At 39.8% G+C, this 26650-nt stretch overlaps 2 protein-coding genes across 2 annotated transcripts; both read left to right on the top strand.

Moving 5' to 3' along the window:
* On the top strand, positions 1–8616 carry LOC137258509 (EGF-like domain-containing protein 2). Its single transcript, XM_067796211.1, has 10 exons — positions 1–46; positions 1948–2073; positions 2382–2510; positions 3076–3299; positions 3905–4056; positions 4790–4926; positions 5423–5507; positions 6700–6874; positions 7643–7757; positions 8387–8616. Exons 1-10 carry the CDS (start codon positions 1–3, stop codon positions 8614–8616), a joined length of 1419 nt encoding a protein of 472 aa, XP_067652312.1.
* A 4689-nt stretch (positions 8617–13305) lies between these two features.
* LOC137281363 (EGF-like domain-containing protein 2) lies at positions 13306–21439 on the top strand. Its single transcript, XM_067812550.1, has 11 exons — positions 13306–13351; positions 13897–14022; positions 14919–15047; positions 15443–15666; positions 16936–17087; positions 17657–17793; positions 18210–18294; positions 18601–18775; positions 20364–20471; positions 21092–21256; positions 21422–21439. Exons 1-11 carry the CDS (start codon positions 13306–13308, stop codon positions 21437–21439), a joined length of 1365 nt encoding a protein of 454 aa, XP_067668651.1.
* The last annotated feature ends 5211 nt before the right edge of the window (positions 21440–26650 follow it).

The following is a 26650-nucleotide window of genomic DNA, read 5'->3' as shown; positions in this document are numbered from 1 at the left end:
ATGAGGAATCTTCACATTGTGGTACTGATAGCTTCACTTGGCTTTGGTAAGTTTTGTTTCTACTTTAGAAAGTGCGGTTAAGTTGCGGCTATTGATGATGACTTCGCAGATTTGAAATGTTTTAAGCAAGTTATAAATAATGTTTCCCGTACATTACTGTTTAACCAGCAAAAATAGATACCTGTTAAACACATACCGAAACAAAAAGAATATTACACTGTTGCTTAATTCCCCCAAACGGTGATTAATCACTAAACGGACTCCCCTAGTGTTGAAATAAAGTTGATATCGTTTAGATATATTTTACGCAATGTAAGTACATAATTACATACTTTGCTTGTTTCTAATTTCACAACAAGATATGGATTAATTGAATATGTGTTCATGCTCTTGTAAATAAGTTTTCAAGTTGCTGCTTGACAGAGCAGTCAGTTGTATCCCGTCAAGGTCATGATGGTCTGCAAAAACCCAGTGGTTGATAGTCTGAGCACCGCCTCAATCTATTAATCGCCTCTTAGAACATGCACATACATGCAGGATACTACTGGGCGGGGCTGGTGGGGTAGCCTAGTGGTTAATGCGCCTGTTTGACACGCCGAAGACCTGGGTTCGATTCCCCACATTGGCACAATTTCTAATGTCTCCCGCCTTGATGTTGCTGGTATATTGCAAACTATACTCATCTCGACATGTATGACAACAAGTCACTGTGAAGATGCATGTGATCGGTGACCATCATTGATGATGCAACGTGTTAGCTCCCTTTCACAGCATGTTCGCCTTTTAGGTCCAGAATAATTGCTTTTGATAGCAAAACAGAGTTTATGCACATCGTATACTACTCGAGGATATTCCGTCGTGTGGTGATATTATTTTGGAAGTTATTGGTATGATTGTGTAGAAATTGGATAGAACTGGATTTAGAAACTGATTATTCAATTCATAACGTGTCATGAATTTTACGTTTATCATGACGATCGCAAGAACATGTTATCTGTAAACTTTATGATTTAACAGCAACACGTGACAGTGTGGTGCTGTACATTTCAGTGAAACAAACCAAGCTCTTGTATTCCGATAATGCTTTAAACCAAAGTAAACGTACTTTGGAATACGGCTGCGTGCAACTGACATGATGAAATTTTAAATGTGAGTGAGTGAACTTAGTTTTACACCCCTTTAAGCAATATTCCAGCAACATTACGGAGGGGGGCACCAGAACTAGGATTCACACATTGCACCCGCCTCGAACAGAGCCCTTGGCGTGACGAGCGAACGCTTTGACCACTAGGCTACCCTACCATGTTGGAAGTTGGCAAAAGACACCAAATTGTAACGCGACCTGCAGGCGTTTCACAGTCAGTACATGGTATCCACAGATAATGTTAAGGACAGACATGAATCTGGTCGACAAATCGGGGCAATAAGTGTACGAGATCGTTATTGGCTACACAGATGGAACCTGCATACCCGACATCACCATGGTGTCCACTGGCGCACCGCCACATTACTGCAAGACATCTTTGGTCTCATGAGCTACGTTTTGACAATAATTTGAAATATTACTTTTGTTTAGCAAAAAACCATGTGTAAGCTTTCTTTTAATAATGGTAGCTACAGCCCTGTTGTCTGATAAGGGTATTCTGTTCGTTGGGACTAGTGGTGAACGCTTTGAGTGTCTGTTATTGAAATAAACGTATTTGTTTCAAGTTCATTGAGCAGATCAACGAGCTTTAGTAATGTTGTGTCCATTGTAGTGGAGGGATGATAAAATCCAGGATACCTTTCGATTCAGTACAATATTTTAACATCCTTCATATTACTGTTAGCTAAATGATAATGCAATTCCTGTGCACATGCGTAGCCATGTTTCTTTAATTGCAGAAGCAATTTTAAAATGCAATATGTTCGTTTTACGCTTTGGAACCCCTTTCCTTCCCTGTTTAGCCGATGCAACGTTTGACTGTCGTCGCCCTAACCAGGCCTGCATGAACGGCGGCAACTGCACCTTCATCTCCGCCGACTGCACCTGTGACGTGGCCTACGGTGGGTATGACTGCGGCCTGACACTAGGTAGGTATAAGGACATCATACTGGTTACTTAATAATCACTTACGCAGTGAGTAGGAGCCTGCTTCATAGAAGGTGGCTCATTAAGCTACCATTTGAATACAAGGGATTTGGTTTAAAATTCACATACGAAATTCTTTTTGTCTTGCATCAAGATATAAAAATACTATTTAGGTCACACCATTCACTAAATTCATCAAGTAATGAGGTGTTTAACTCGGGTGCTGGAACGGATAGTCTTCAGCATCAAATTCAGTATATGGGTCTTCATCATTAATTGATATAGGTTTTCACATTTTATTTCTTTCTAGCTGACGTTGATCAAAACAGCTGCACCCCAACAACGTGCCTTAATGGAGGTACCTGCTACGACGACGGTACCGGAGCCAAATGTTACTGCGACAGCGAACACTACGGAAATACGTGTGAAAAGAATCGATGTAAGCCACAAACATACGTCTTCTGTCAACACAGCTCTGAAAAGAAATATCAAATGTTCTTGTGTATTTTGAGCGGAACCTGTTAAGGTTTTTGAGCTTAGTATTTGTAAAATGTCATTCAAAAAAGTTTAATTTCAGTAATGAAAAGGTTTCAAATTCATAACAACACGCATAACATCCTTTGATCACCTGCAAAACAAATCATTTCGAACCACGAACAGGGCAGGTTAATATTTAAACAATGTTTTGAATGCAACTATTCGGCTATATTCTAAATTCTATTTAAGTGAGTGAGTGAGTTTAGTTTTACGCAGCATTCAGCAGTATCACAGTTATATGGCAACATTAAATCTGTATTCTGTAAATAATCGAGTCTGGGCCAGTCAATCCACTGATCGGCAGCATGAGCATCGATCTACACAACTGACAACTCGATCCCGTGAGTCTACGACAAAGTTGGGTTGCTCAAGAAGAATTCAGATCCAGATCTTCACAGGTTAAACATTTGAAGAATTCGACAGGAATTATATCCAAGCGATGCTCTATTTGGTGATTTCTTTTTCAGTCTCCCTGTCATGCGTAGCGGACTTGATGATCATCGGCATCAACCCGTACAGTGCTTCTGGCTACGAGGCTTTCGTGGAGGACAAACAGGGAGTTACTGGCTGTGGCTCCCAGGCAGTGCCCAATCCGGTATCCACGTTCGACAAGATCCCTGACACCTGGGAAGGGCATTACATTCAAGTGGAACATGACAGCGCAGCCTGCGGCCCCAGTGTACCCATGATTGTAAGTACATACCCGGATGCAAGTCTTCCAGCAACACAGAAGGAAAGTAACAGAGTGAGTGAGTGAGTATGGGCTTACGTTGGCTGCTGCAATATCTTAGCAATATCACGGTGGGGAACACTAGAAACTGGCTTCACATTTGGTACCCGTGTGGGGTCTTCACCAGCCCATGCCATAAAAGGCGACTATCCTTGTCATAAGAGGAGACTAACGGTATCAGGCGGTCAGGCTCAGTGACTTGGCTGACACATGTCATAGTATTCCATATGCGAAGATCGATGCTAGTGAAGTTGATCACTGGATTATCTGTCCCAGACTCGATTACTGATTGACCGATGCCATATCGCAGGAATATTGTTGAGTATTAAAGCACCAAACAGTAGCATATTAGGTTATCTACCACCTTAATTTGGTACAACGAAGACACTGTTTGTGTAACATAAAACATAGGTTAGTTTCTTATATAATTCCTTGATGAATATATGTAGATATCAGTAGTCTCAAAGTTCACGGGTGAAATATATTAGGTTTCCAGGGGCGTCAGATCATGGTGTTGTAACTCAACCAAACCATCCACAGCAATGATTCTTTTTTTCAATTTACAGACCACAGGAAGAAAGGAATTCGACCGTGTTGTGGTTGTCAAATACAGCCCAAATGTGTTGACCGATATAGATGACCGTTACCACGCCAAGTGTATTCTCGAGGATAATGTAGTCGTGGATAGCAGAGTCGTAAAGATCAACGTCACGGGCGTGTAAGTATGTGTAGAATACAACATCTCCAGCATGTAATGTGTGTAGCTAGTGCATTCATGAGCATATAAGTTCATTCATAACGTTAAGCATGGGCATGTGAATATCCTTCCTCAGGAAATGGGTACCCGGTGGAAAGAGTATCGTGACTATTAACCTTCTAGCGCCTCAGAGGCAGCTTGGGTTATCCATAGTACTAATGATCATATTGTAACGCTGTGAGCGTGCCCCTCAGCGCATTAAAAATGCTGTTATTATTGTTATACCATATGTAGAATATAACATAACGTGCGATTATGCATAGCAAAGAAACGCAAGGGCATATAAGTTTAGTTTAAAAATCCAAAGTTGCATGTGTAAAAGGTGTTGCATTAGCATTTGCCCTCATAATTCCAGACTTTTCGATTAAATGTGAATTTTAAGAATTAATGAAGTGCTTAAATAAAATGATTTAAACATTTTCTATTTAAAATGTAAAGCACATGAGGCCACAAAACAAACATATGACGTTCACAAGGCCATTCACCTTTTCCATTTCCATGAAATTTTAGCCGATCGAAAACGACATACCATATGAAATCAGGTACTGTCTCACATGCCCATTAATGAGCACAAAATACCCGATTTGACGTCACTTCGTATTATACGTAGATTTAATATCAGGGAAATTACTGTTTTACAGTTTCTTGAGTGTTTCATTTTTCTTTGTATGCGAATGTAATTCCATATTGCCAGGATAAGCCAGCACGTGGTGTCGCGGCAGGATATTGCCAAGGCCGTGGACTTCTATCTCTTAGCTGGCGGTGGTATCTACAATGGTGATCCTCTTGACGTCGGGACGGAACTTCGATTTGTGTTTGGAATCCAAGGAGGTAGATATTACGTGAATAAGAAGATGTGAGGAGGGACATTTTTATGGATAGACAACTTCTTTATATGGAATAGATATGTTTTCTATATGCCTCTTAAAGATATTCCATGCATACTTGTTTGCCTTGTGACGTGTGATTTCCGCTGTGTTGAGACGTTTGTATAGCATGCATGATTATTTAAGACTAGACATGGGCTGACTGGATGTAAAGTTTTGCACGGTCGACGTCAATGACGTCCTTGACGTTACCGGATACTATTGACACTGAAATGCTCTAATGGCCTTATTATTCATTATAATACAAATTCAACTCTGAGTTGATTGATATAAGTAAAATACGTCAAAATTAAACTCTGAAAAATATTTTTCCAGAAACTCTCTGGACTATGGTCGGTTTCTGACACTAGTGTGATAAATGTTTTTCCAAGATGTACACTGTTAGTTCTGGAAACCGTTAACATTTAACTGTGACGTAACCATGAACAATATTTCCCTAGTCTACACGTCAATGCGGGTGGAAGAAGGCGAAGCTAACAATACCATCGCTAACGACACAAAGACGCTGAAGCTGATTGAAGCAAGGTAGGTAGTGTCTTCAAGGACACAAAGACACTGAAGCTGATTGAAGCAAGGTAGGTAGTGTCTTCAAGGACACAAAGACACTGAAGCTGATTGAAGCAAGGTAGGTGGTGTCTTCAAGGACACAAAGACACTGAAGCTGATTGAAGCAAGGTAGGTAATGTTTTAAAGGACACAAAGACGCTGAAGCTGATAGAAGCAAGGTAGGTAGTGTCTTGAAGGAAAGAAAGACGCTGAACCTGTGAGAAGCATGGTAGGTGGTGTCTTCAAGGACATAAAGACGCTGAACCTGTGAGAAGCAAGGTAGGTAGTGTCTTAAAGGACACAAGGACACTGAAGCTGATAGAAGCAAGGTAGGTAGTGTCTTCAAAGACACAAAGACGCTGAAACTGATAGAAACAAGGTAGGTAGTGTCTTCAAAGACACAAAGACGCTGAAGCTGATAGAAGCAAAGTAGGTAGTGTCTTGAAGGAAAGAAAGACGCTGAAGCTGATAGAAGCAAAGTAGGTAGTATCTTCAAGGAAACAAGGACGCTGAAGCTGATAGAAACAAGGAGGTGCCTTCAAGGATGCGATGTCTGTGAAGAGTAGGAATACGTAGCTACATCGGGTAAAGTCATGTAGTTGTCAAAGTCAGCTTTTCAGACACCAAACGTCTTCTTGAGTACTATTTTAAATCATTGTCTTGGAAATGTCCTCTAAGCTGCAATGTTGAACGTTCAAGTTTAACAATCGTGAAGGTTCGGCCATATTAGCAAAACGCTTACACCAGCTTGGCCTTACCGAAAATTCAAATGGACTGAAACGTAAAAGCGAAGGTATTACGATATACAATGTATAAGTGATTCCAATGCAAATATTCCCGTGGTTCACAGAACGGAATATGGGTGACAATAACAATGCATTATTGATCCACTTTCACATTATCAGACATTATTAGACGTGTGAGTTTTCAGCTACCATTAAAGGAAAGAGTGGTGTAGTGGCACTCTCAATCCATTAGTACAACTTTGCGAAAATTGTTTTTTCGCTACATCAAGTTGCATGCTACATAAACACGTTTGTTGAGTTGTCATAACTCCCAAGGGTATGCGGATTGATTAAAATCCCAAGTCTTCTAAAGAAACAACAAAACCATTTTCTTTGCAAAATCTTATGTACAACGACGTTTATAAATCACCCCCACTATGTTTCAGCTGTGTACACGCTGACGGGTACCCTGTCATCGCAGAGCCAGTCACACCAGACCCTTCCAATAGCAGGGAGTTCAATCTGAGAATACGGGCTTTCCACTTCGACGGAAATGACGAAGTGATTTTCTCCTTCCGGGTCAGAGTTTGTGTGGCGGCTGATAACTCGGCCTGTGACCCGGTAGGTGGACACCTATAACTTAATGGTATTTAACAAACTAATGTCAACATCTTTAAGCCATAACACTGACGTCTACACACATACATTGAATCCTCGAAGAGCTTTCCAGCTTTTATACGGTTAACGTCCATTAATCTGGGGTGGTGGGATGATCTTGTGGTTGATTCATCTCACTGAATCAACCATAACAGAATGAACATAGACAGAATATGGGAATTTGATAGAATAATGCGAAATGCGGCACTCGACAATATTCATTCACTCATACACATTTATACTGCTAAACGGGCAATCATGTATGGATGGAGATAAAGGGATACTCTGAATTGGAAACTAAAAAATTCCTATGGAAACAAGCTATAAAAATGAACTTTTTAAAATCAGCTGTAATATGGGATTCTTCTTGTTTCTCAACCGTTTCTTGTAGAAACAATATTGTTTCGTTGAAAAGATAATTGTAACAGTTATGTCTTATACTTCTTTAAGTGGTGGAACGAGTAAGAAAGTTATACGGATTATACATATTATATGAATGCGATATTTCGTTTGCATTTTAACATTTACTGAAGTTGTATTTTCATAGAACTTTCCCCCTTGTTCAGCTATTTTTGGTTTCTTTCTCTTCTTAAATCTGATATATTTGATGGTCAATCTAGGTTAAACTGTGTGAAATGAAAAGTTGGAAAGATCTCAAGACTTCCTGTGACATACAAATTATCAGGTCTGGACATGTTGCTGGACATTAAATATTTTTCATGTACATCTCAGGCAACCTGTACAGCGCCTGACGGTGGTTACGGAAGAAGGAAGAGAGATGTCGGCAACGAGGTGCAGCTCTTCAAGACGGTGAAGATACGCATTGGAGGAGAAACTCAATCTAATGGTAATTCAAAATATATTTATATCAGTCGTCATGATGTTTAGAACACAGGGCATCTGTAATATAAACCATATCTATTTAAACTCGAAAGGCTGAATTTCATCAAAAGTGCGACTATTATCAATCGGAAGTCAATATCCGCACATAAACACTCAGATATTTCCTGTACCTGTAAAGGTCCGGGATAGAATAGGCCTTCAGGAACCCATTCTTGTTATAAAAGGCGACTACGCTTGTTGTAAGAGGCGACTAACCTGATCGGGTGGTCAGGCTCGCTGACTTGGTTGACACATATCATCGGTTCCCAATTGCACACATCGATGCTCATGCTGTTGATCACGGGATCGTCTGGTCCAGACTCGAAAATTCACAGACCACCGCCACGTAAATATTGCTGAGTGCGACGTAAAACTAAACTCACTCACTCATTCACTCACTCCTGTTGAGACATGTTGCATTATTTGAAGCTAGTTCCTTATTAACAATAAAAAAAACACATGTCTCGAAACGTGACAGAAAACAACAATTTTCGATTATTCTCTTCTTAGAATACACGTCAATAACTGTAATGTACCTTAAATATAACAGACGTCATGGTGTTCAAAGAGGTAATGACATCTTCATCTTCACAGAAAACGCCAGCCCCAAACCAAATACTATCCCCGGCGTTACGCCAACGGGCTGTGAGACATCTTGGGAGATCACAGCAACCCTCATAGCCATGGCTGTTGCCATCTTCTTCCTCATCGTCCTCGCCGTCACACTCATCATCGTCGTTGTCATGTTTCGACATCATCGTCGCAAAAGGGAGGCCAAGGTCGATGTGTACATCGATCCCTTCAGCGTCGAGAAGAACCGGTGATTCATCAGTAACTACCAATCAAAATTATGCATGATTGCTTATGTGGAATGCATACAGAAGGGCATGCACTAAGTATCCTAGATAGTGTTGTTTACCTTGTGATTAAGAATACGAGTACCTTATCTAATTTCGTCCTTATTATGAAGTAGGTGCAAGACTTGACGAGAACAAATCTCCTTTTTTTCTTAGTACTCGTCACCTGTAGTTACAGATTTTGTAGAATGTACCAAGAATGAGTGAGTGAGTGAATGCTGTATGTTGTATTCGAACTGCGTCAGTCATAGTGACGATGGTGTTATGACGGGTCACAGGTCGTCTGTGATGACACCAGGTGGTCGCCACTTGTTAAAGTGAACATCATGTTAAAGCATATCATTCTGCATGTATAAAAAGTTGTGAAATCATAACAATATGATATCATCTCAAATATGTATTTACAAATATTTAGAGACTGAAATATTTGTATTAACTGGGCGGTTGTATTGAAGATATACTCACGATATTTATTGCATGAAACGTGCTTATATAACTATGTAATGCTTATGAATAAAAGTTACTGGTAGTAGTATCTTTACGTTTTTGTGTGATTTTATACATTGAGCTCAGGTCACAAATCAGTTGACGTTAAAGGACGTTGGACGTGCAGTCCTTGGGTGGTAAAGCATGTTTAGCCTCTGTTCACCCGGCAGAAAATGGGTACCCGGTGGAATAAGTCATATGGATATCAACCTCTTAGCACCTCACAAACAATTTGAGTAATAATATCCATCATATTTTATGCATCGAAAGCATGCCCGTTGGTGGTGGAGTTCAACGATATGCCAGTGGCAAACCATTGCTATCAAAACTATTAGTACAGGTGCAGTACAGGTAATGGTATTAGATGTTACATGTGCGTATAAGGTACATGATAATTTTCAATAAATTTAAAGTTGTCTTAGTCTGATACGTGTTTTGAATATTTTTCTCACACAGCATTGTGAGTGACAGACCACCAGAGAAGGTGGGTGGATTTACAATCTATATTTTAACTCACTTAAGAATATTGTATGATGTGTCGCTCCGACATTGTCTCCGGGGGTAAATTTAAATGTACATCTTCAGTGGCCGGGGAGTTGAAGGTATGGAAGGTTGTAGGGGTGTGGCTGAAGATTTACTTTTAGTTATGAGTGTTGGTGCTGGTTCAGTTTAGTACTTGGCGAATTGTACAAGGATCATTAGACTTCGTTGCAGAGATTGAAATTTTTCCGATGATATGTGTCAGCCAAGTCAGCATGTCTGACCACCTGATCACGTTAGTCACCTCATACGACATGCAAGGGTTATTGAAGATCAGTTCTTAACAACGATGAAAAGTATAGTTTTGCTTCGATGATTAAAATTTAAGTACAATATACAAGACTGAGGGAGTAAGTTTCGTCGCATCTTTAGCAATATTTTAAAAAAACATACGTACGAAATGCATGTGAACCACATAGGTATCATATAGTAAGTAATATTTACATAAACAAATAATAGTTTAGGTGAATGGCAAATACGCTAGAGTTGAGCTTGGAATGCGTTATACCTCCGTGTCCACGGAGAACACAGTCAGAGAAGGTGTTTCACGTGCACTGATGAAAAATGAAACTGTCATTGAGTAACACCGAACGATAAAATCACTAAAGCCACAAAGTTATCCATCAACTCCTTATCACAAACACAACGAGTGAGTGAGTCGGGTTTTAGGCCGCACTCAGCAATATTCCAACTATATGGCGGTGGTCTGTAAATAATCAAGTCTGGATCAGACAATCCAGTGATCAACAACATGAGCATCGATCTGCGTAACTGGGAACCCATGACATATCAACCAAGTCAGCGAGCCTGACCACCCGTAAGTCGCCTCTTACGACAGGCACAGTCGCCTTAAATAGGACGCATGGGTTGCTGAATGCCTATTCTACCCCGGACGTTCACAGGAGTCCAGACACAACGAGGTTATTTTGTACCCACAGACTGTGAACGAGCAATCATGATCAGTCAGAATTTCTTCTTCGTAGTTGATGTGGGCGACTAGGTTCTGTTTGTCTGTTTGTTAAAACACTGCAGTCAGCAGTATTAGAGCTATATGGCAGCAATCCGTAAATGTTCGAGTTTCCAATGATTAATGGCATGAGCATCGATCTACGTAATTGGGATACAATGATAACCAAGTGAGCCAGTCTCACCATCTTTTGTGGAAAAATGTATATGACGTGCTTTGAATTCGCATGAGATCATGGTTGATCGCACCAAGGAAAGAGTTGGTAATGAAACATGCAAGGTAACAACAAGTACCATCTTATAGGTGTTTTGGCATGACGAAGACAGCGAGTTGCCCTTTAAACTTTCCATGTCAACCAGGTCAGCAAGACTGACCGTAGAGCCCATTAGTCACCTTTCGAAAGGCATATTTTCTTTGTTCAGTTCTAAACTGGGTTTTCAAGGGTCGTTTAGGTTGTACAAACATTGAAATCTGTTCCGATTATAAAACACGCAAAGTATGCAACGAAAAGAGTAATGTGAAATATTCATCTATTGTCTAGTTATTTATATCGAAAATATGGAATATACTCATGGAAACGAATATGAACACATGAAAGCGTAGGTGTTCCTGTATTCTTTTCCAGATTACTTCACAAGCATTGCATTGCACTCTGGTTGAAAATTCGGAAAGAGAATAAAGGACACTTGTGCTTACACATGTTCCCTTATTAATTTTCATGAGTATATGACCACACCGATCGAGAACAGTATTTGTCAACCATCAACGCACTTAATGCCAAATATATTATGCAAGATACACTTTAATCTTGCATGCGTCATCCCTGTATGAACGAAACTATCAAAGGGCTGGCTTTTGTAATATCCAGTTTAAACATGTACATAATGCACGTGTTATTACAGTTGGACAACCACATACTTGTTTCAGTAAACAGACTTTCAATTTCATTTCAAACATATGTTAGAGCGTACACTGTGCACATTTCTAGCCAATGGATATTGTCAACTATGTGAAAATGACCCGATAAAATGAGCAAGAGAACACATGCTTGTGCATTCGTTGTTTTCCTGGATAACAGACAATGAACTTTATCTCGATTTGAAATAGGTGAGTCTTTTGATTAACATTTTGCATGTCTTTCCAGGACACACAAGTAGGCTAGCTCCCTTGTATCTAGGCTTTCATTACTTGGGTAGCTGACAGTAGTAGCATGCTTCAAAAATAGAAGCTGGTTCAACTCAACATTGAGATGTTTCTGACTTTGGCAGTAAACTACGACAGAACCGCAGCTTTATTTTGAGTGCCAGCAATATTTGAGCCTGATCTTTGTCTCTGTTTAAGAAGCAGTATTTTTCACTTTTTCATATTATCTGGTAGTATTAGATGTAGAGATGCGCGGTTATATCTTAGCGACAACGCGGTGTTAACAATGTTTTTCAACTAACCATTCAATTATTTCGTTCTTTCAATTTTTTTCAATGCAGTCCGTCTTGGCCAGTATTACAGACTGATATTTTTTGCATTGACGTCTTGACATTACCATATCTGACATCCTGACATTACTCGGTAAGTCCATATGACTTCAGGCCATTCCTTTCTGTAAAGGTTTGTCTTACTTCTCAACATACGTCTTTACGCTTTGCTTTATGTTAAATCCACATCAGATGATAATATTCATGGTCAACTATATACATGCCCAACAAACAAATAGAGATTTCATCTTCAATTGTAAACTGGTTAGATGTATTAAAGGAGTTATCGAAATGAAGATGGTGGAGAGTGTTCGAACCTAATTCAAAATCACATCTTACACTCGTTTGATGTTTTGAATGAGTAATAGAAAAGATGTGTTATCTGGAACAAAACCTTGCTAACTGGGTATTCATTCCGTATTCAGTGCTTGTGAAAACTCAAATAATTTACTTTAGTCTCCTAAATTCGACATGCTAATGGTATCTGATTGTACACCGCTTCTTGACACCCCCATTCCACAGAGATTTCTGGCTCATCGGTCACTCATCGGCAGCCAAGACTTTTTCCTTCTCGTAATTTATTGAGGAGTATCGTATCACAGTCCGATGAATCTGATTTGTTTTTGTGGACTATCAGGCGAAATCGTCCGATGAAGGAATTAAGTTTAGAGATAAGTTCGCCATCGGACGCTATTTCCAGTCGCAAATCGAGTCAGTGTGAATGTTGAGTCAGTCCAATGTGTGTCATTTGTGTTGTGCTGACATGTTCATCCAACGTCCGACGGCAATCGGATAAATGTCCTATGATTAACAGTCAACTCATTTTAATCTGCGATCTGCCCGCCCCGATAGCCGCACAGCACCAATTCCATTCTCATGGGAGGATAACAAGATATTTAGCACCGTCCGATTGCTGTCCGTTATGACATCGCAGGGTAATCGCTCATTAGCTTATATACTCGACTACCGATTTTGGCGACGATCAATTTCTATCGGATTTTACAGAAAAGAGGGAGACCCCAAAACAAGAATGTTGGATGAATTTTAATCGAAACTCATCGGACCATTGAAATTGGCTTCAGATGCGATTCCGGTGGTCTGTGGAATGGGATGTTAAATATGTGTTTATTTCTGGGCTGGCATTCATCATATGAACACATAAATATGCTTCGTGATGCTCCAGGCGCCAGCATGAGCAGTCTCCCTGTGTTGGTCCTGACATTATTTCTTGGCCTTGGTGAGTATCGTTAGAACACTCTCAAGTGTATGTATGTTGTCTCCGTATTGACAATTGAATAATGCAGTGCAAGTGCAAGTTCCTTTGACTGATTTATCACATTTTCTGGTCATTTTAGTTTTTGATACATTTATATTTTAGTATTTTTACTTTAAGGGACACCCACAATCACCTATTCATACAGTTGTATCTTTCTATCAATAAGTGGTTGTCATGTTCTGCGTGAATTCTATCATGCAACACATTAAAACAAACAGCCACTTACATTCATCGAAATCAATTTGTATCCCAAGTATTTTGTCGTCAGGTTCCCTTTTGATTTCGGTGTCCCTGTTTTGGTACTTCCTTAACACAGATCTGAAGGCTGCCTTCTGACATTCAGAGTAATGCAGGAGGCTGCCGCGTTGAGGAGCAGTGCTGGGCAGCGCTTCCTGGAAGAAGTCTGAGCCAAAGAGCATTTTTCTGCTGCATTATGTTATAGTCTATATAAAAATAAATAGTAATTCGCAGTGCCTGTAACGACTGGCATACACTGTATATTCCAGCACGTACCACGTTTGACTGTCGACGTCCTAACCAGGATTGTCTAAACAGCGGAACTTGCACCTTCACTTCAGCAGACTGCATCTGTACTTCAGCATATAGTGGATATGACTGTGCCCTTGAATTGGGTGAGTCTTTATTGAGTGCATATTGTGTTCCATTTTAATATTTGCTTAAACCATGTATGTATGCATGCATGGTTGAATGCATATGTGCAGGTCTTTGCACACACACACACAGGCACAGACACACACACACACAGACATACACAGGGACACACACACACACACACACACACACACGATACATTTATCACGGTTTCATATACGCCATTGAAGTAAAGAATTACAGAATTACGTTATACCGAAGTCGTCAAAGGTACGTCCATTTGAAACTAAAGTGTCCGTTTTCACTTTTCTACTTATACCTGCTCATGATACATAACGTATTTAAGTGTCTGTCATTTTCAAGACATTAAATAATGTATTACAATAATGTACTGACGTGTGACATTGGCATAGAGGTTGTTGTGCTTGTGTTTTTGCATGTTAACATTTCCACATTAATAATGAACGCTGCGTGTTTGTATATATAGGTATATATGGTTAGATCATAGTAGAAGACATTTGTAATCGTCGAATGTATTTAAATAAGGCTTGTTGAATAAACTTCGCAGTTTATTATTCATACATAGCATATGTTTTAATAGGGATTGCACTTTCTTAGCATTGATACTTATTCATTCTTAGTCACTAGAGAGTATGTCTGAGCCAACTGGTGAAACATCACACCGTCACACCGAGGAATATGGTTCGGGACCCATGATAAGGACAATGCGGAAAGCCCTAGTTGTAGCTGTACATGACAAGCTCAAAATAAGTGTAAATGCATAATATGTACTTGTGCCTATGTATGTAACGGATGTTAAAACAGCCATATGCTGGAAAATGCAGCCTGACTTTTGCAGAAAACGATCATTTTTAACAGACAGAATGAAGAACCTATTTTGAACTTCTTTTGCTAGCTATCGTTGATCAGCGCAGCTGTACTAGTATGACATGTGTTAATGGAGGCACCTGCTACGACGACGGTACCGGAGCCAATTGCTACTGTGACAGGGAACACTACGGCGACAGGTGCGAAAAAGATCGATGTAAGAAAGCAATTACATATACCTTGCCCTAGTGTAACAGTTTCCTATTATTATTAAAGCTGGACAAATCCGTAAGGATCCTGGTTAGAACTGATCTTCAGTAACACAGGCTTGTCGCAAGAGGCGACTAACGGGATCGGGTGAGGCTTCAGGGACTTGGTCGACATATATGTATGCTCATGATGTTGATCACTATATTGTATATTATATAGCGATTATATAGCTCGGGTAGTGCTCAACAAACTCAACGTGCCTGGAATACAACATTCATCCATCCAACCAGCCCTTCCTGCAAACGCTCTGAATGAAGTTCTGGATATCAAAATCTCCCACATTGTGCACTTTAAATGGAGTTTTGCATCAAGACATGATTTTGTAACTCTGATCCACTTCAGATACCTTGTCTTGCGTAGCGGACTTGATGATCATCGGGATCAACCCGTACAGTGCTGCTGGGTACGAGGCTTTCGTGGAGGACAAACAGGGAGTTACTGGCTGTGGCTCTCAGGCAGTGCCCAATCCGGTATCCACGTTCGACAAGATCCCTGACAGCTGGGAGGGGCATTACATTCAAGTGGAACATGACAGCGCAGCCTGCGGCCCCAGTGTACCCGTGGTTGTAAGTAGATAACACACACGATGAATATATATATATGCGTGCGTGCGTGCGTGTGTGTGTGTGTGTGTGTGTGTGTGTATACATTAAAAACGCAACTGGTATTTGTAGTCCTGGAACTTGCAAACGTCTAATGAAGATTTTTTACTTGCGATACAGAGGATGTAGGGATAAAAGGGTGATATTTTCACTCATTTCAAGTTTGAGTCCCAGAGCATATTCCTCTTTTATGATCGTCGATGCTTGAAACTGAATCTTTGACATTTCTCGTAAACACAACCACATTCATGAAACACGTTGTGCACATGCATTACCTGTGCCCAGGACCTATAAAAGCACAAGAATTGTGAAACCGAATCACGTTGAGAAAACGCCACGCTTGACACAAGACGACAAGAATCAGGTTCTTGGTGTGGTCAGAAGGGTTTCTTCAGATGTGATTGTCAGGCTCTGTAATGTGCATCCATCCACTGTTGACCAACTCAGACAACGTTATTGGGCCACCGGAAGTGATGCATTTGTCCTGGCGCACCACCTTTGACGAAAGCTCGACAGGACCGCAATATTCGTGTCTTCACTTCCGAAATCGGTTCAAAACAGCTGCTGATGCTGCAAAGAGGACAACTGTGACAAGACAACGTCATGTCTGTGCCCAAATGGTACGAAGATGCCTTAACGCAGGTTTAACATACCCTTTGTAGATGGACGTCAACGGATTAATCGATGTCGAGAACACAGACTTGCGCCAAACTGTTTTTCTGAACATGGTCGTTTTGGAAGGGCTGGTGCCATGACCAAGGGCAAGTACTGAATTGACACCGGCACTTCTACATCACTGGCAGACCACCCCACCCCACAGTTAGCGCTGTTTCTGAGAAATCTGTGTCTACCAGTGCCCCCAGAGACTGCCTTGCAGTGCACGACGGATACAAACGATACTGACTGCAAGTGGCCCCGCCGTTGTTTGATGTCGTTGTTGAGTCACTGACGTTGCTGCTGATTGGACATTTTCCACAGATGTTTATTTAAAACATATCTGCCAGTTACATCTACACGTGTTGACATTTGTGTGAGTAAAGAAAGTATTAATGTCAAATTGCGTTTTTAATGACTTTCAGTAAATATTAAGTTTAAAGTATTACTTTACATTTGAAGATATTTACACGTCGTTACAAGTCAGGTCGATCACAACATTACAATATTTGTCGTATTATGACATGGTAGAGCAAGGTCTGAAATTAATGATTCCTGGTTTTCATCATATTCTCTCAGACAGGAAACAGGAAAGACTTTGACCGTGTAGTGGTGGTCAAATATAGCCCGGGTGAGCTGATCTACATGGATGACCGTTACAAGGTTAAGTGTATCCTGGAGAATAACGTTTTCGTTGACAGCAGCGTTGTGAAGATCAACGTCACGGGGGCGTAAGTACTCATTGAATGTAACGTCATTGATTCCTATGTGTAACGCTGATAATAAGACAGGGGGTAACAAACAAAGGATCTTTCTCAGTTCATCTAAACTGTTCATAATCAACGGAACACTTGAAGCAGTCAATGCCCAAGAAGAACAATTCTTGTTGACGTCTGTACGTTTATAACTCACCGTCAAGAACATGCAGAACACACCTCGGGATTGTAAGAACAATATCACGTATCATGTGTATTCCATGATCAGTGATGAAAGGATTATACGTTTCTAATAGATTTCAGTACATTCAGTTCAGGTCATTATAATTATGAACTTCTTGTATTGCACACTGACATGTTTACCTCACCACAACAATATAGCGGGGTTGAATGAAGATCGGACTTCGATTTCTCTTTACTCAGTTGAAGATGAAGCTCTGCAAAGCGAACGTAAGTCAACATCAGCGCCCTAATCATATAGTTATTTAGGTCGGTTATATCATTTTCAGAATTACTTGTGACGAAATGGTATGTCCATGTTTGTGAATATAGCGGCATCAGCATAATAAAGGGTTTATCTTCAGGGATAGCCAGCACGTAGTGTCTCGGGAGGATGTTGCCAAGGCTGTGGACTTCTATCTGTATGTCGGTGACTTCTTATACAACGGAGATATTGTTGACGCTGGGGCGGAACTCAAATTCTTGTTTGGAGTTCAAGGAGGTAGTGTTCAACAAAGATTCAAATCCACCATTCTTCCCCTACTGAGTTCGTTAAAACCGACACGACTATGTTACCGACAGTATGCTTTAGAATGTACATGTCTATAACACATCTGTATTATATGTGCTATTGTTTTAAGGTTGGTAGGAAACTGGGTAAAGATATATAGATCAAAAGACTTCTTGATTTCTCGTTCATGTCATGAATTTCCAAATACAGAAAAGCATAAATAATAAATTTGTAGTTTAGTGATTCAAGAACAAGCCGATGGATATATAGCACGTGTTCATGTGTGGTGTTATATGTCCCGTGGTCTCAGTTCCCAACAAAAAAGATCTTTTATAGATGTCGAGATGGTGATTGAAGTACTCTACGGCCTTTTGCCATAACAGTGTAAGTGAATGATGTTTTCCCAGTGTACACGTCGCTACGGGTGGAGGAGGGTGAAGCCAACAACACCGTCACTAACGATGCACAGACGCTGAAGCTGATAGAAGGAAGGTAGGAGAAGTCCACAGAATATAACGTTCCAGCATATACCTGGTGTAGTGAGGACGGAATGTTCCATCCTTCGCACTGTGACACCAAATGCTTACTAATTTAGATTTACTAATGAGCTGTTGTTTAAATTATGGAAAATATGCTTTTTCCTCAGGTGTTACCCCGAACTATCACGGAATATTTTGGATGTTCTGCGTGTTTTGAAAGATTGTTCCACTCTTCAGTAAGAACATTGCCCAGATGTTGCAGAGTTGCTAGAAAGTACTAGAAAGTGCATAAAGTGCTTGATTCTTTCAATTGTTTCAGTTGTGTACACGCTGACGGGCGCCCTTTCGTCTCAGGGGCTGTCACCCCTGACACTTCCAACAGTAGACTTCTCACTCTGCTGATAAAGGCATTCCACTTCGACGGAAACGACGAAGTCATTTTCTCCTTCAGGGTCAAAGTTTGTGTAGCGGCAGACAACTCGGCGTGTGACCCGGTAGGTAGCAACGTTTCTTCACCATTACTGAAGCGTAATGGCACTCAGTGAGCATCATATACTTTGCGTAGGTACATCAAATACAGCAAAAGAGAAGAAAATACCAGTTTAAGAATAAAACGTACCTTCAACCTGTGTTTGTGTAATCACCTGTAAACCGGTAATACGTACCCTTTATGATGCATATATTAACATGGTGGAAATGCACAATATTTTATAAAGATTCTATGACAGAATATTTTATTGAAATATCGAAATGCTACACGTGTCACATCTTCAGTCTGCCAAGGGTCACACTGATAACGAAGGTCCAAGACCAGTATCTTGTAAGTGTCAACAGATAGAGATAGGCTAATCCAATTTATCGTGTACTTCACTCGTGGTCACACTGATATCGAATGTCCAAGACCAATATCTTGTATGTGTCAGCAGATGCATCATGTCTTTCGCTTGTCAACGTCGTTGTGGTCAAATACGTTATGAAAATCTTTATGTAATTCTGACAGATAGAGTAACTTAACTTCGCAGTAGGTACGTTATCGGTACTCGAATTAGGCAATAGGATTTAGATACAACAACTTATCAGCAATATTATCAGTAAACCCGATTAGCTATGACAACTGGGAAAGGGTATAAAACAGGGACGACCACAGTCACAAATCATCCTGTGACTGTGGCGTAATAAACTCCTTGTTTATTCACTCAGGTTCTCGTGTTGTGTGTGGGTTGGTATAGTTACACCTCCTAGCTGCTAAGCGAGCTGATTCCCCAAACTCGCGAGTTAACACATACACAGACTTAAGAATGAAGATTTTTATGGATATCAACTTCTTTATGAGAGAACACAACGTTTCGGAGTTAATGCTTACTCCTTCATCAGGTGATTGAGAAAGGGATACAGAGGTGTATTTATATGTACAGGTAAAACAATAACAAAGTAACAAGTGGAATGAGTTAACGAAGCTAGTATAAACAAGCACTGATAGGAAGCCGATAGTTAAGATAACAATGATGGAAGCCAATGGTAAGTTGATATCCATAAAAATCTTCATTCTTATGTATTTTCACTTCTAAATGACATTCAAAGACTTATACACAGACTTGATGAGTAGGTACATTTGGAATAAGTGACATATACAGTCGAATAGGAATAGCATCCATGGCGATTGCAATCATATAAAACGAACACATCTGATGAACAATATGGATATAGCACCCATTGTTGTGGGCATTCGTTATGTGACCCTAATGATACATATATGAACAGACAAAACCTTTCCTGAAAATAGATAACCTTACTGAAGGTAAAGATAAGCCTCCCCGGAAAAATTTCCATCGGTTACCCTTTCCAGAGAAATCACTGTAATCTAACACTAGTGATCGAAATACACCCGATCTCTCTCTCTCTCAAAGTAACTAGCGCACATAACATACGCGCACATACACAAACAAACCTACATACAGACACACACCGCCTGTCCCTAACCATCACTTCTCCTTCTGTTTAAAGATCTTAGACAGGATGATAACATGTCATCTTGTTTCACACATAATGTGTATTCTTCTGTCTTCACCTTCTGTTGGTAAGGTAAACTGCACCACATCCAACGGAGAACGTGGCTACGGCAGAAGGAAAAGAGATGCTGGGAACGAGGTGAACCTGTACAAGGTGGTGAAAATCCGGGGCCAAGGTGAGAGATAAAACTCAGTTTTAGTGATTATAGTTACTGTAGCTTTGTAAATATATTTGAAAATACACCTGATGCAATAGCAACATCCATACCATTCACGAAACAATAATTCATATTTTTCGTATTAACTCGTATTTATTCGTCAAACAACTATGAAAAAATGCATTTTGCTATTTATTGTACTATCCATGCAAAACTTAATTCAACACTGATGTGTTTTTTAGATATGTTGTATTTATCACTCAAACATGTCCGTGTTTCTCACATTTGCCTCAGTAGTAACATACCTCTACTATTTCTATATATGAGAATCCACTCTATCCAATACATATAAAGCCTTTAACTATTCCATATTGGTCTATTGGTGGACCAGTGGAATGGAAATAACAAGACAAAGTATATTGTACAAAGAATGATCGACAGAATGTACTGTAAAGGAAATTCTTTACAACTACCTGCAATAGGCATGACATAGCACCCGGCTGTGCAGTTCTAATGCCGTTGATCAGATGAAAAAATGTTGATGAGGCTCATTAACAATATGTGATTAAATTATACTGAAAGACAAGCTTATTTTGAGCACCAGTAGAGTGAATATTTTCACCATCTACCCTTATCCACAGACAGCTCCGACCAAACTAGTATCTCTGCCTGTGAAACATCTTGGGGGATTACAACAGCTCTCTCCGTCGTGGCCGTGGCTATCTTCATCCTTATCTTCATCTCTGCTGTCCTCATCGTCATCATTATCTTTCTCATCAGCTACATTGCAGCTGGGAATCCAAGATTGGTACGTGTATGTATGCAAGGTCATCAGCTACCGAGAATGGTAATTCGCAAATGATTAGAATAAAGATGCTTCTTTTTTACTTTCCAGAGGATACTTAAATTATAAAATGCCTTCCTCAATTTTATTTGAAAACATCAGAAATATAAAAGAATTGTTTTGTTACAGATATATAGAGCCTTGTGAAGAACGTTCTGCAGATGTTCGTCCATGCAGCTACAATGTTATCATTTTGTAGAAAATTGTCCCTAATCTGATTATGTAATAAAAACAGCAAGTCACCACGGTATTTGTTGGACAAGTGGCGCCCCTTGTGGCACCGTCCATAAAAAGTAATATGTCAACAAAATTATTCAGTGTGTGATATTTCAATACTTATATGAAATAAAGCAGGGAAATCAGTCTTCAAAACAAAATGTAGGATTTGACACTTTGATTAACTTCTAACATTATTTTTAAAAAAAAGAAAACATTGATTCATTAATGAAAGAAATGTAATAAATATTTTTCCATAAAATATATTTTAATATAGTAAATTCACACTATATAAAGACTCAAAAGTTAAAAAAGATATGTTACCAAAGGATATCAACATTATAACCAACTAAAACAGCATGCTTAAATTTTATTTGATAAGGGGAGATAACTCCTGTCCATATTTACTCAAGATAAATGCTTGCACCTGTGTTGCCAAAATGTCATGAAGTCTGATTAGAAGCAAGTTCAAGGGAAATAACTGCGTAACATAAATACGCTCTCCTATTGTCACATCCAGTCGCACACGGTATGCACACAAACCGCGAAACCTCTTTAAGTAATTGAAAAATCCGAAACAACACGGTAACTGTAGATACGTCCTCTTTCATACTGGATCCTAAAGCTTCATTAAACCCCGGAGACAGACAGAAATACATATCCTTGTATTAGTTGACTGAATGTTCACTTAACATTCTTCTCGGAATTTTATCCACTTTAAACTTGCCATTCCAGTGAGAAAAGCTAATTGAGACAGTAACAGATCAATATATAGCACACAAAAAATGCAAATCATATTTATGACGATCCTGCAAGTGTGAATACATCCCGATGCAGCAAGATTCATCTTGGAGATATTGCTTCCCTTACAACTTGTAGATATTTGCCGACTGACATAAGCACTAGGTTGAGGTTAATGTTCAAATATGACGATAAACAGGTATTATGAAGAGGTATTGGAACACCTTTTGACGTCTGATTTATGACCATGGGAACAGCAAACGCAACCTTTCAGAAACCGATTGAGGCTGTGGATATGACTTTTCCAGTATATAACGACGAGAATATAAATGTGCGTGTGCGTGTGCGTGTGCGTGTGCGTGTGCGTGTGCGCGTGCGCGTGCGTGTGCGTACTGAACCAGACAAACGCTAGTTTACTTGTTAGTCTTCTGACATGTCATGGCACAGGTTATCATGGATATCCCAATCAACACAGTGTACTAGCTAAGAGCTGACAGAGTACTAGCTAAGAGGTGACAGTGTACTAGCTAAGAGGTGACAGTGTACTAGCTAAGAGCTGACAGTGTACTAGCTAAGAGCTGACAGAGTACTAGCTAAGAGCTGACAGTGTACTAGCTAAGAGCTGACAGTGTACTAGCTAAGAGCTGACAGTGTACTAGCTAAGAGCTGACAGTGTACTAGCTAAGAGCTGACAGTGTACTAGCTAAGAGCTGACAGTGTACTAAGAGCTGACAGTGTACTAGCTAAGAGCTGACAGTGTACTAGCTAAGAGCTGACAGTGTACTAGCTAAGAGGTGACAGTGTACTAACTAAGAACTGACAGTGTACTAGCTAAGAGCTGACAGTGTACTAACTAAGAGCTGACAGTGTATTAGCTAAGAGGTGACAGTGTACTAGCTAAGAGCTGACGGTGTACTAGCTAAGAGCTGACAGTGTACTAGCTAAGAGCTGACAGTGTACTAGCTAATAGCTGACAGTGTACTAGCTAAGAGCTGACAGTGTACTAGCTAAGAGCTGACAGTGTACTAAGAGCTGACAGTGTACTAGCTAAGAGCTGACAGTGTACTAGCTAAGAGCTGACAGTGTACTAACTAAGAGCTGACAGTGTACTAACTAAGAGCTGACAGTGTACTAGCTAAGAGCTGACAGTGTACTAGCTAAGAGCTGACGGTGTACTAGCTAAGAGCTGACAGTGTACTAGCTAAGAGCTGACAGTGTACTAGCTAAGAGCTGACAGTGTACTAACTAAGAGCTGACAGTGTACTAGCTAAGAGCTGACAGTGTACTAACTAAGAGCTGACAGTGTACTAGCTAAGAGCTGACAGTGTACTAACTAAGAGCTGACAGTGTACTAACTAAGAGCTGACAGTGTACTAGCTAAGAGCTGACAGTGTACTAGCTAAGAGGTGACAGTGTACTAGCTAAGAGCTGCCAGTGTACTAACTAAGAGCTGACAGTGTACTAGCTAAGAGCTGACAGTGTACTAGCTAAGAGCTGACAGTGTACTAACTAAGAGCTGACAGTGTACTAGCTAGCTAAGAGCTGACAGTGTACTAGCTAAGAGCTGACAGTGTACTAACTAAGAGCTGACAGTGTACTAGCTAAGAGTTTTCTTTTCCAAATGATAAGTAACAGTTATTTTTATAAAAATAGTTATGTAAGCCAAAAAGATTTTGTTATATCCATTTTATCCATGCGTGATTATAAAGCGCGGCTTCGAAATCATAAGTTGCACAAAAAAAATGTTTTCATTTAGACTTCAAGAATGAAATGTGCATTTCCAGGCAACAGGTATTGTTAAATGTATAACAGAGCACCGACAAAATGACCAAAGAACATACCTGTGTGCAATTTTGGTTCAGGTAAAGTTTTTTTTTTCAAAACTGAGCGTATCTTCGTCCGAAATTGTTTGATCAATTGGTTACATGTCTGTTCATGAAACGATGACGGTCTTGTTTGATTACAGCCATCTCATGTCTGTCGGTAGTAGGATAACTTAACTAATAGAATGTTTCGTTTGAGTAACATACATTGTAAGTATGACAGTGTTGTTTCTAAACAGTATTGCGTTCTTTGCATCTTAGGCAGTCGATCAGTTTGAGGACCGACATTGCGTGAAATTACGGTCTATAGATAATTTTGGCACACCCTCCCATTGTCTCGTAAGGTGATATCACATAATATATATTGCACACACATGGTGTATGCATGCGTGCGTGTGTTGTGAAATCATTCATTTCGCGAAATGACACAAATTTTACGGCCAGGAACGCAACTCTGCCAAATCACATGTACCTGTGACGTGCGTTAAGGCAACCGTTTGATGTTTTGATGACACACACTGCAAGTATCCTCCTGCATGGCCTCCACTGATGTGCATCTCGTATTAACCCGATTAAAACGTTTTGTCAATACATTATGTAGCCGTGAAAATCCGAGTAAGAATTGATCTTCAGCACCCTATGCTTGTCGAGTGGTAAAGGTTCGCTGACTTGGTAGAAACATGTCATCGGTACCAAGCTGAGCACTTCGATGTTCATGCTGTTGATCACTCAATTGCCAATCTCGATTATTTACAGGCGGCCTCAATATAGCTGGAATATTGGTGGGTGCGGCGTTTTACAACCAATCAACCAAACCATCCATACATACGGGCGATGTTTGTTGAAACCATTACTTAACCCTTTAGGTGCTAGATCCTTGTCAGATGTACGAACTTTGAAGCTATGCTCATACCCGACAAGTGCCATCAACCTATAGGGGGTTTAATTTTGTCACGCCGAAATAAAATATGTAAATAATATATTTCTCATAACACACACTGTTTGAAAAAGCACACGTCGTCTTTTCTTGATATCCCACAGTCCCCCTCTTGTGAAAGGTACTTTTAATATTGCCCTTCAATTACGTATCACACACAATATATTTCCAGCAACGTTATTGTCAACTTGTTTTTAAAATGATAGTATAAATTGGATAAGAGAACATTTGTTTGCGCACTCGTTAATGTTCCGGTCAACAAACACCTTGATCTGAAATAGGTAAGCCCTATGATACTTTGCACAATCTGTAGGCTTGTTTCTAGACACCCAGCTCAGGTCATTCGTTGACAGCTACTAGGATTGTTCAAATTAGTCTGACAAATTTTACCTTGCTTATTCAAACTGAACATTGTGGTTGATATAACATTTGAGCAAACTACCATAATCCAGAGATCATGGCGACAGGGACGTATGATATAGACTAATACGCTATTACTACGCATACTACATTTAGTGAAAGAGATTGGAATCCTTGCTATGCTTGTATAAACTTGAATATGAGGACATTCCAAAAGGAACGTCTTATTTGCTGCATGTCTGATGTTTCGATATGACTGAACTTACTTCATGTGGTCTTTGCAACTGTTTCAGCCATTCTTTTGAGTTTGTTGATAATCCACAAAGGACTTGTAAAATTAAATCTGCCATATTAGTAAAGTCGTATCTTTATGGAAAGTCTTTCTTTCAGTGGTATATCTGTTTGGAAATGTGATTTAAACAATATCTTATTTCCATTACGGTTTACAGTTTTCATATTCCCTGACAGCAAAATGGAAATGGGATTAGCAAACAGACCATAAGGTCTGTGTCAGTGCTTCTCCGCGTATAGATCATTATATCTTGACATGACTGGAATAAATGTTTGGAAATGTGCGCCCATTTAAATTTAGCTTGATTGTATTGTGTCAATGACCATACTTTAATGAATGCGGTTTTTAGCATTGTACATTGAACTCTGAAGATTTAAATTTTTCAACTAAATCTTATATATGATCTAGGCTCCAGCTAGTTGGCCGATAAGTCTTTGTCCATGACAGTTACGATGACTCATAGCATCATTCTGCTGCGAAGTTTTTCAAAGTTTTTCATCCTAACTACATTATATATTTACACCACATGCCTGTTATTCATTTAAATGTACATGTAGACAATGCCTAGCGAGTGTCGAGGAATGACTGTTTATACTGCACAGTACACTTAAGAGAACCCACGAAATCCGTTGGTCATATGACCTGATAGTGACCACATGAGTAAGTCCACTCAGCTGTGAATGACTGCTCGTTAAGATGTGAAAGCCACAATAACTCGGTCCGTGTAGTGACCACAAGAGTTGATAACTCTACAGGGAATGGATAATTGATAATACTTTATGACCCTGAGATTGACATCCAATGATGGAGGCCAAGAAATACCAGCCCCTGGAGCATGTACGAGCTGTGTGGCTATGCGCACTGTTTGAATATGCGTTTATTATGTAAAATGTATATTTAGACTATAATTAAGAGAAGGACAGGTTCTGGTTAGGAATATTCGGTTTTCTTAAAGTGTTTGGAATCTGCTTTTTTCTGTGTCTGGCAAT

The sequence above is a fragment of the Haliotis asinina genome, chromosome 1, assembly GCF_037392515.1.
Source record: "Haliotis asinina isolate JCU_RB_2024 chromosome 1, JCU_Hal_asi_v2, whole genome shotgun sequence".
NCBI lineage: Eukaryota > Metazoa > Mollusca > Gastropoda > Lepetellida > Haliotidae > Haliotis > Haliotis asinina.
The sequence above is the reverse complement of the archived record's forward strand: the minus strand, read 5'-3'. Positions and strand labels throughout refer to the sequence as shown.

Coding starts and splice junctions, on each gene's coding strand:
- LOC137258509 (XM_067796211.1), top strand. CDS start 1: ATGAGGAATCTTCACATTGTGGTACTGATAGCTTCACTTGGCTTTG. Junction 3,300..3,904: donor GCCCCAGTGTACCCATGATT/GTAAGTACATAC, acceptor TTCAATTTACAG/ACCACAGGAAGAAAGGAATT. Junction 7,758..8,386: donor AGGAGAAACTCAATCTAATG/GTAATTCAAAAT, acceptor TCATCTTCACAG/AAAACGCCAGCCCCAAACCA.
- LOC137281363 (XM_067812550.1), top strand. CDS start 13,306: ATGAGCAGTCTCCCTGTGTTGGTCCTGACATTATTTCTTGGCCTTG. Junction 15,048..15,442: donor CAGGTGCGAAAAAGATCGAT/GTAAGAAAGCAA, acceptor GATCCACTTCAG/ATACCTTGTCTTGCGTAGCG. Junction 17,088..17,656: donor AAGATCAACGTCACGGGGGC/GTAAGTACTCAT, acceptor GTTTATCTTCAG/GGATAGCCAGCACGTAGTGT.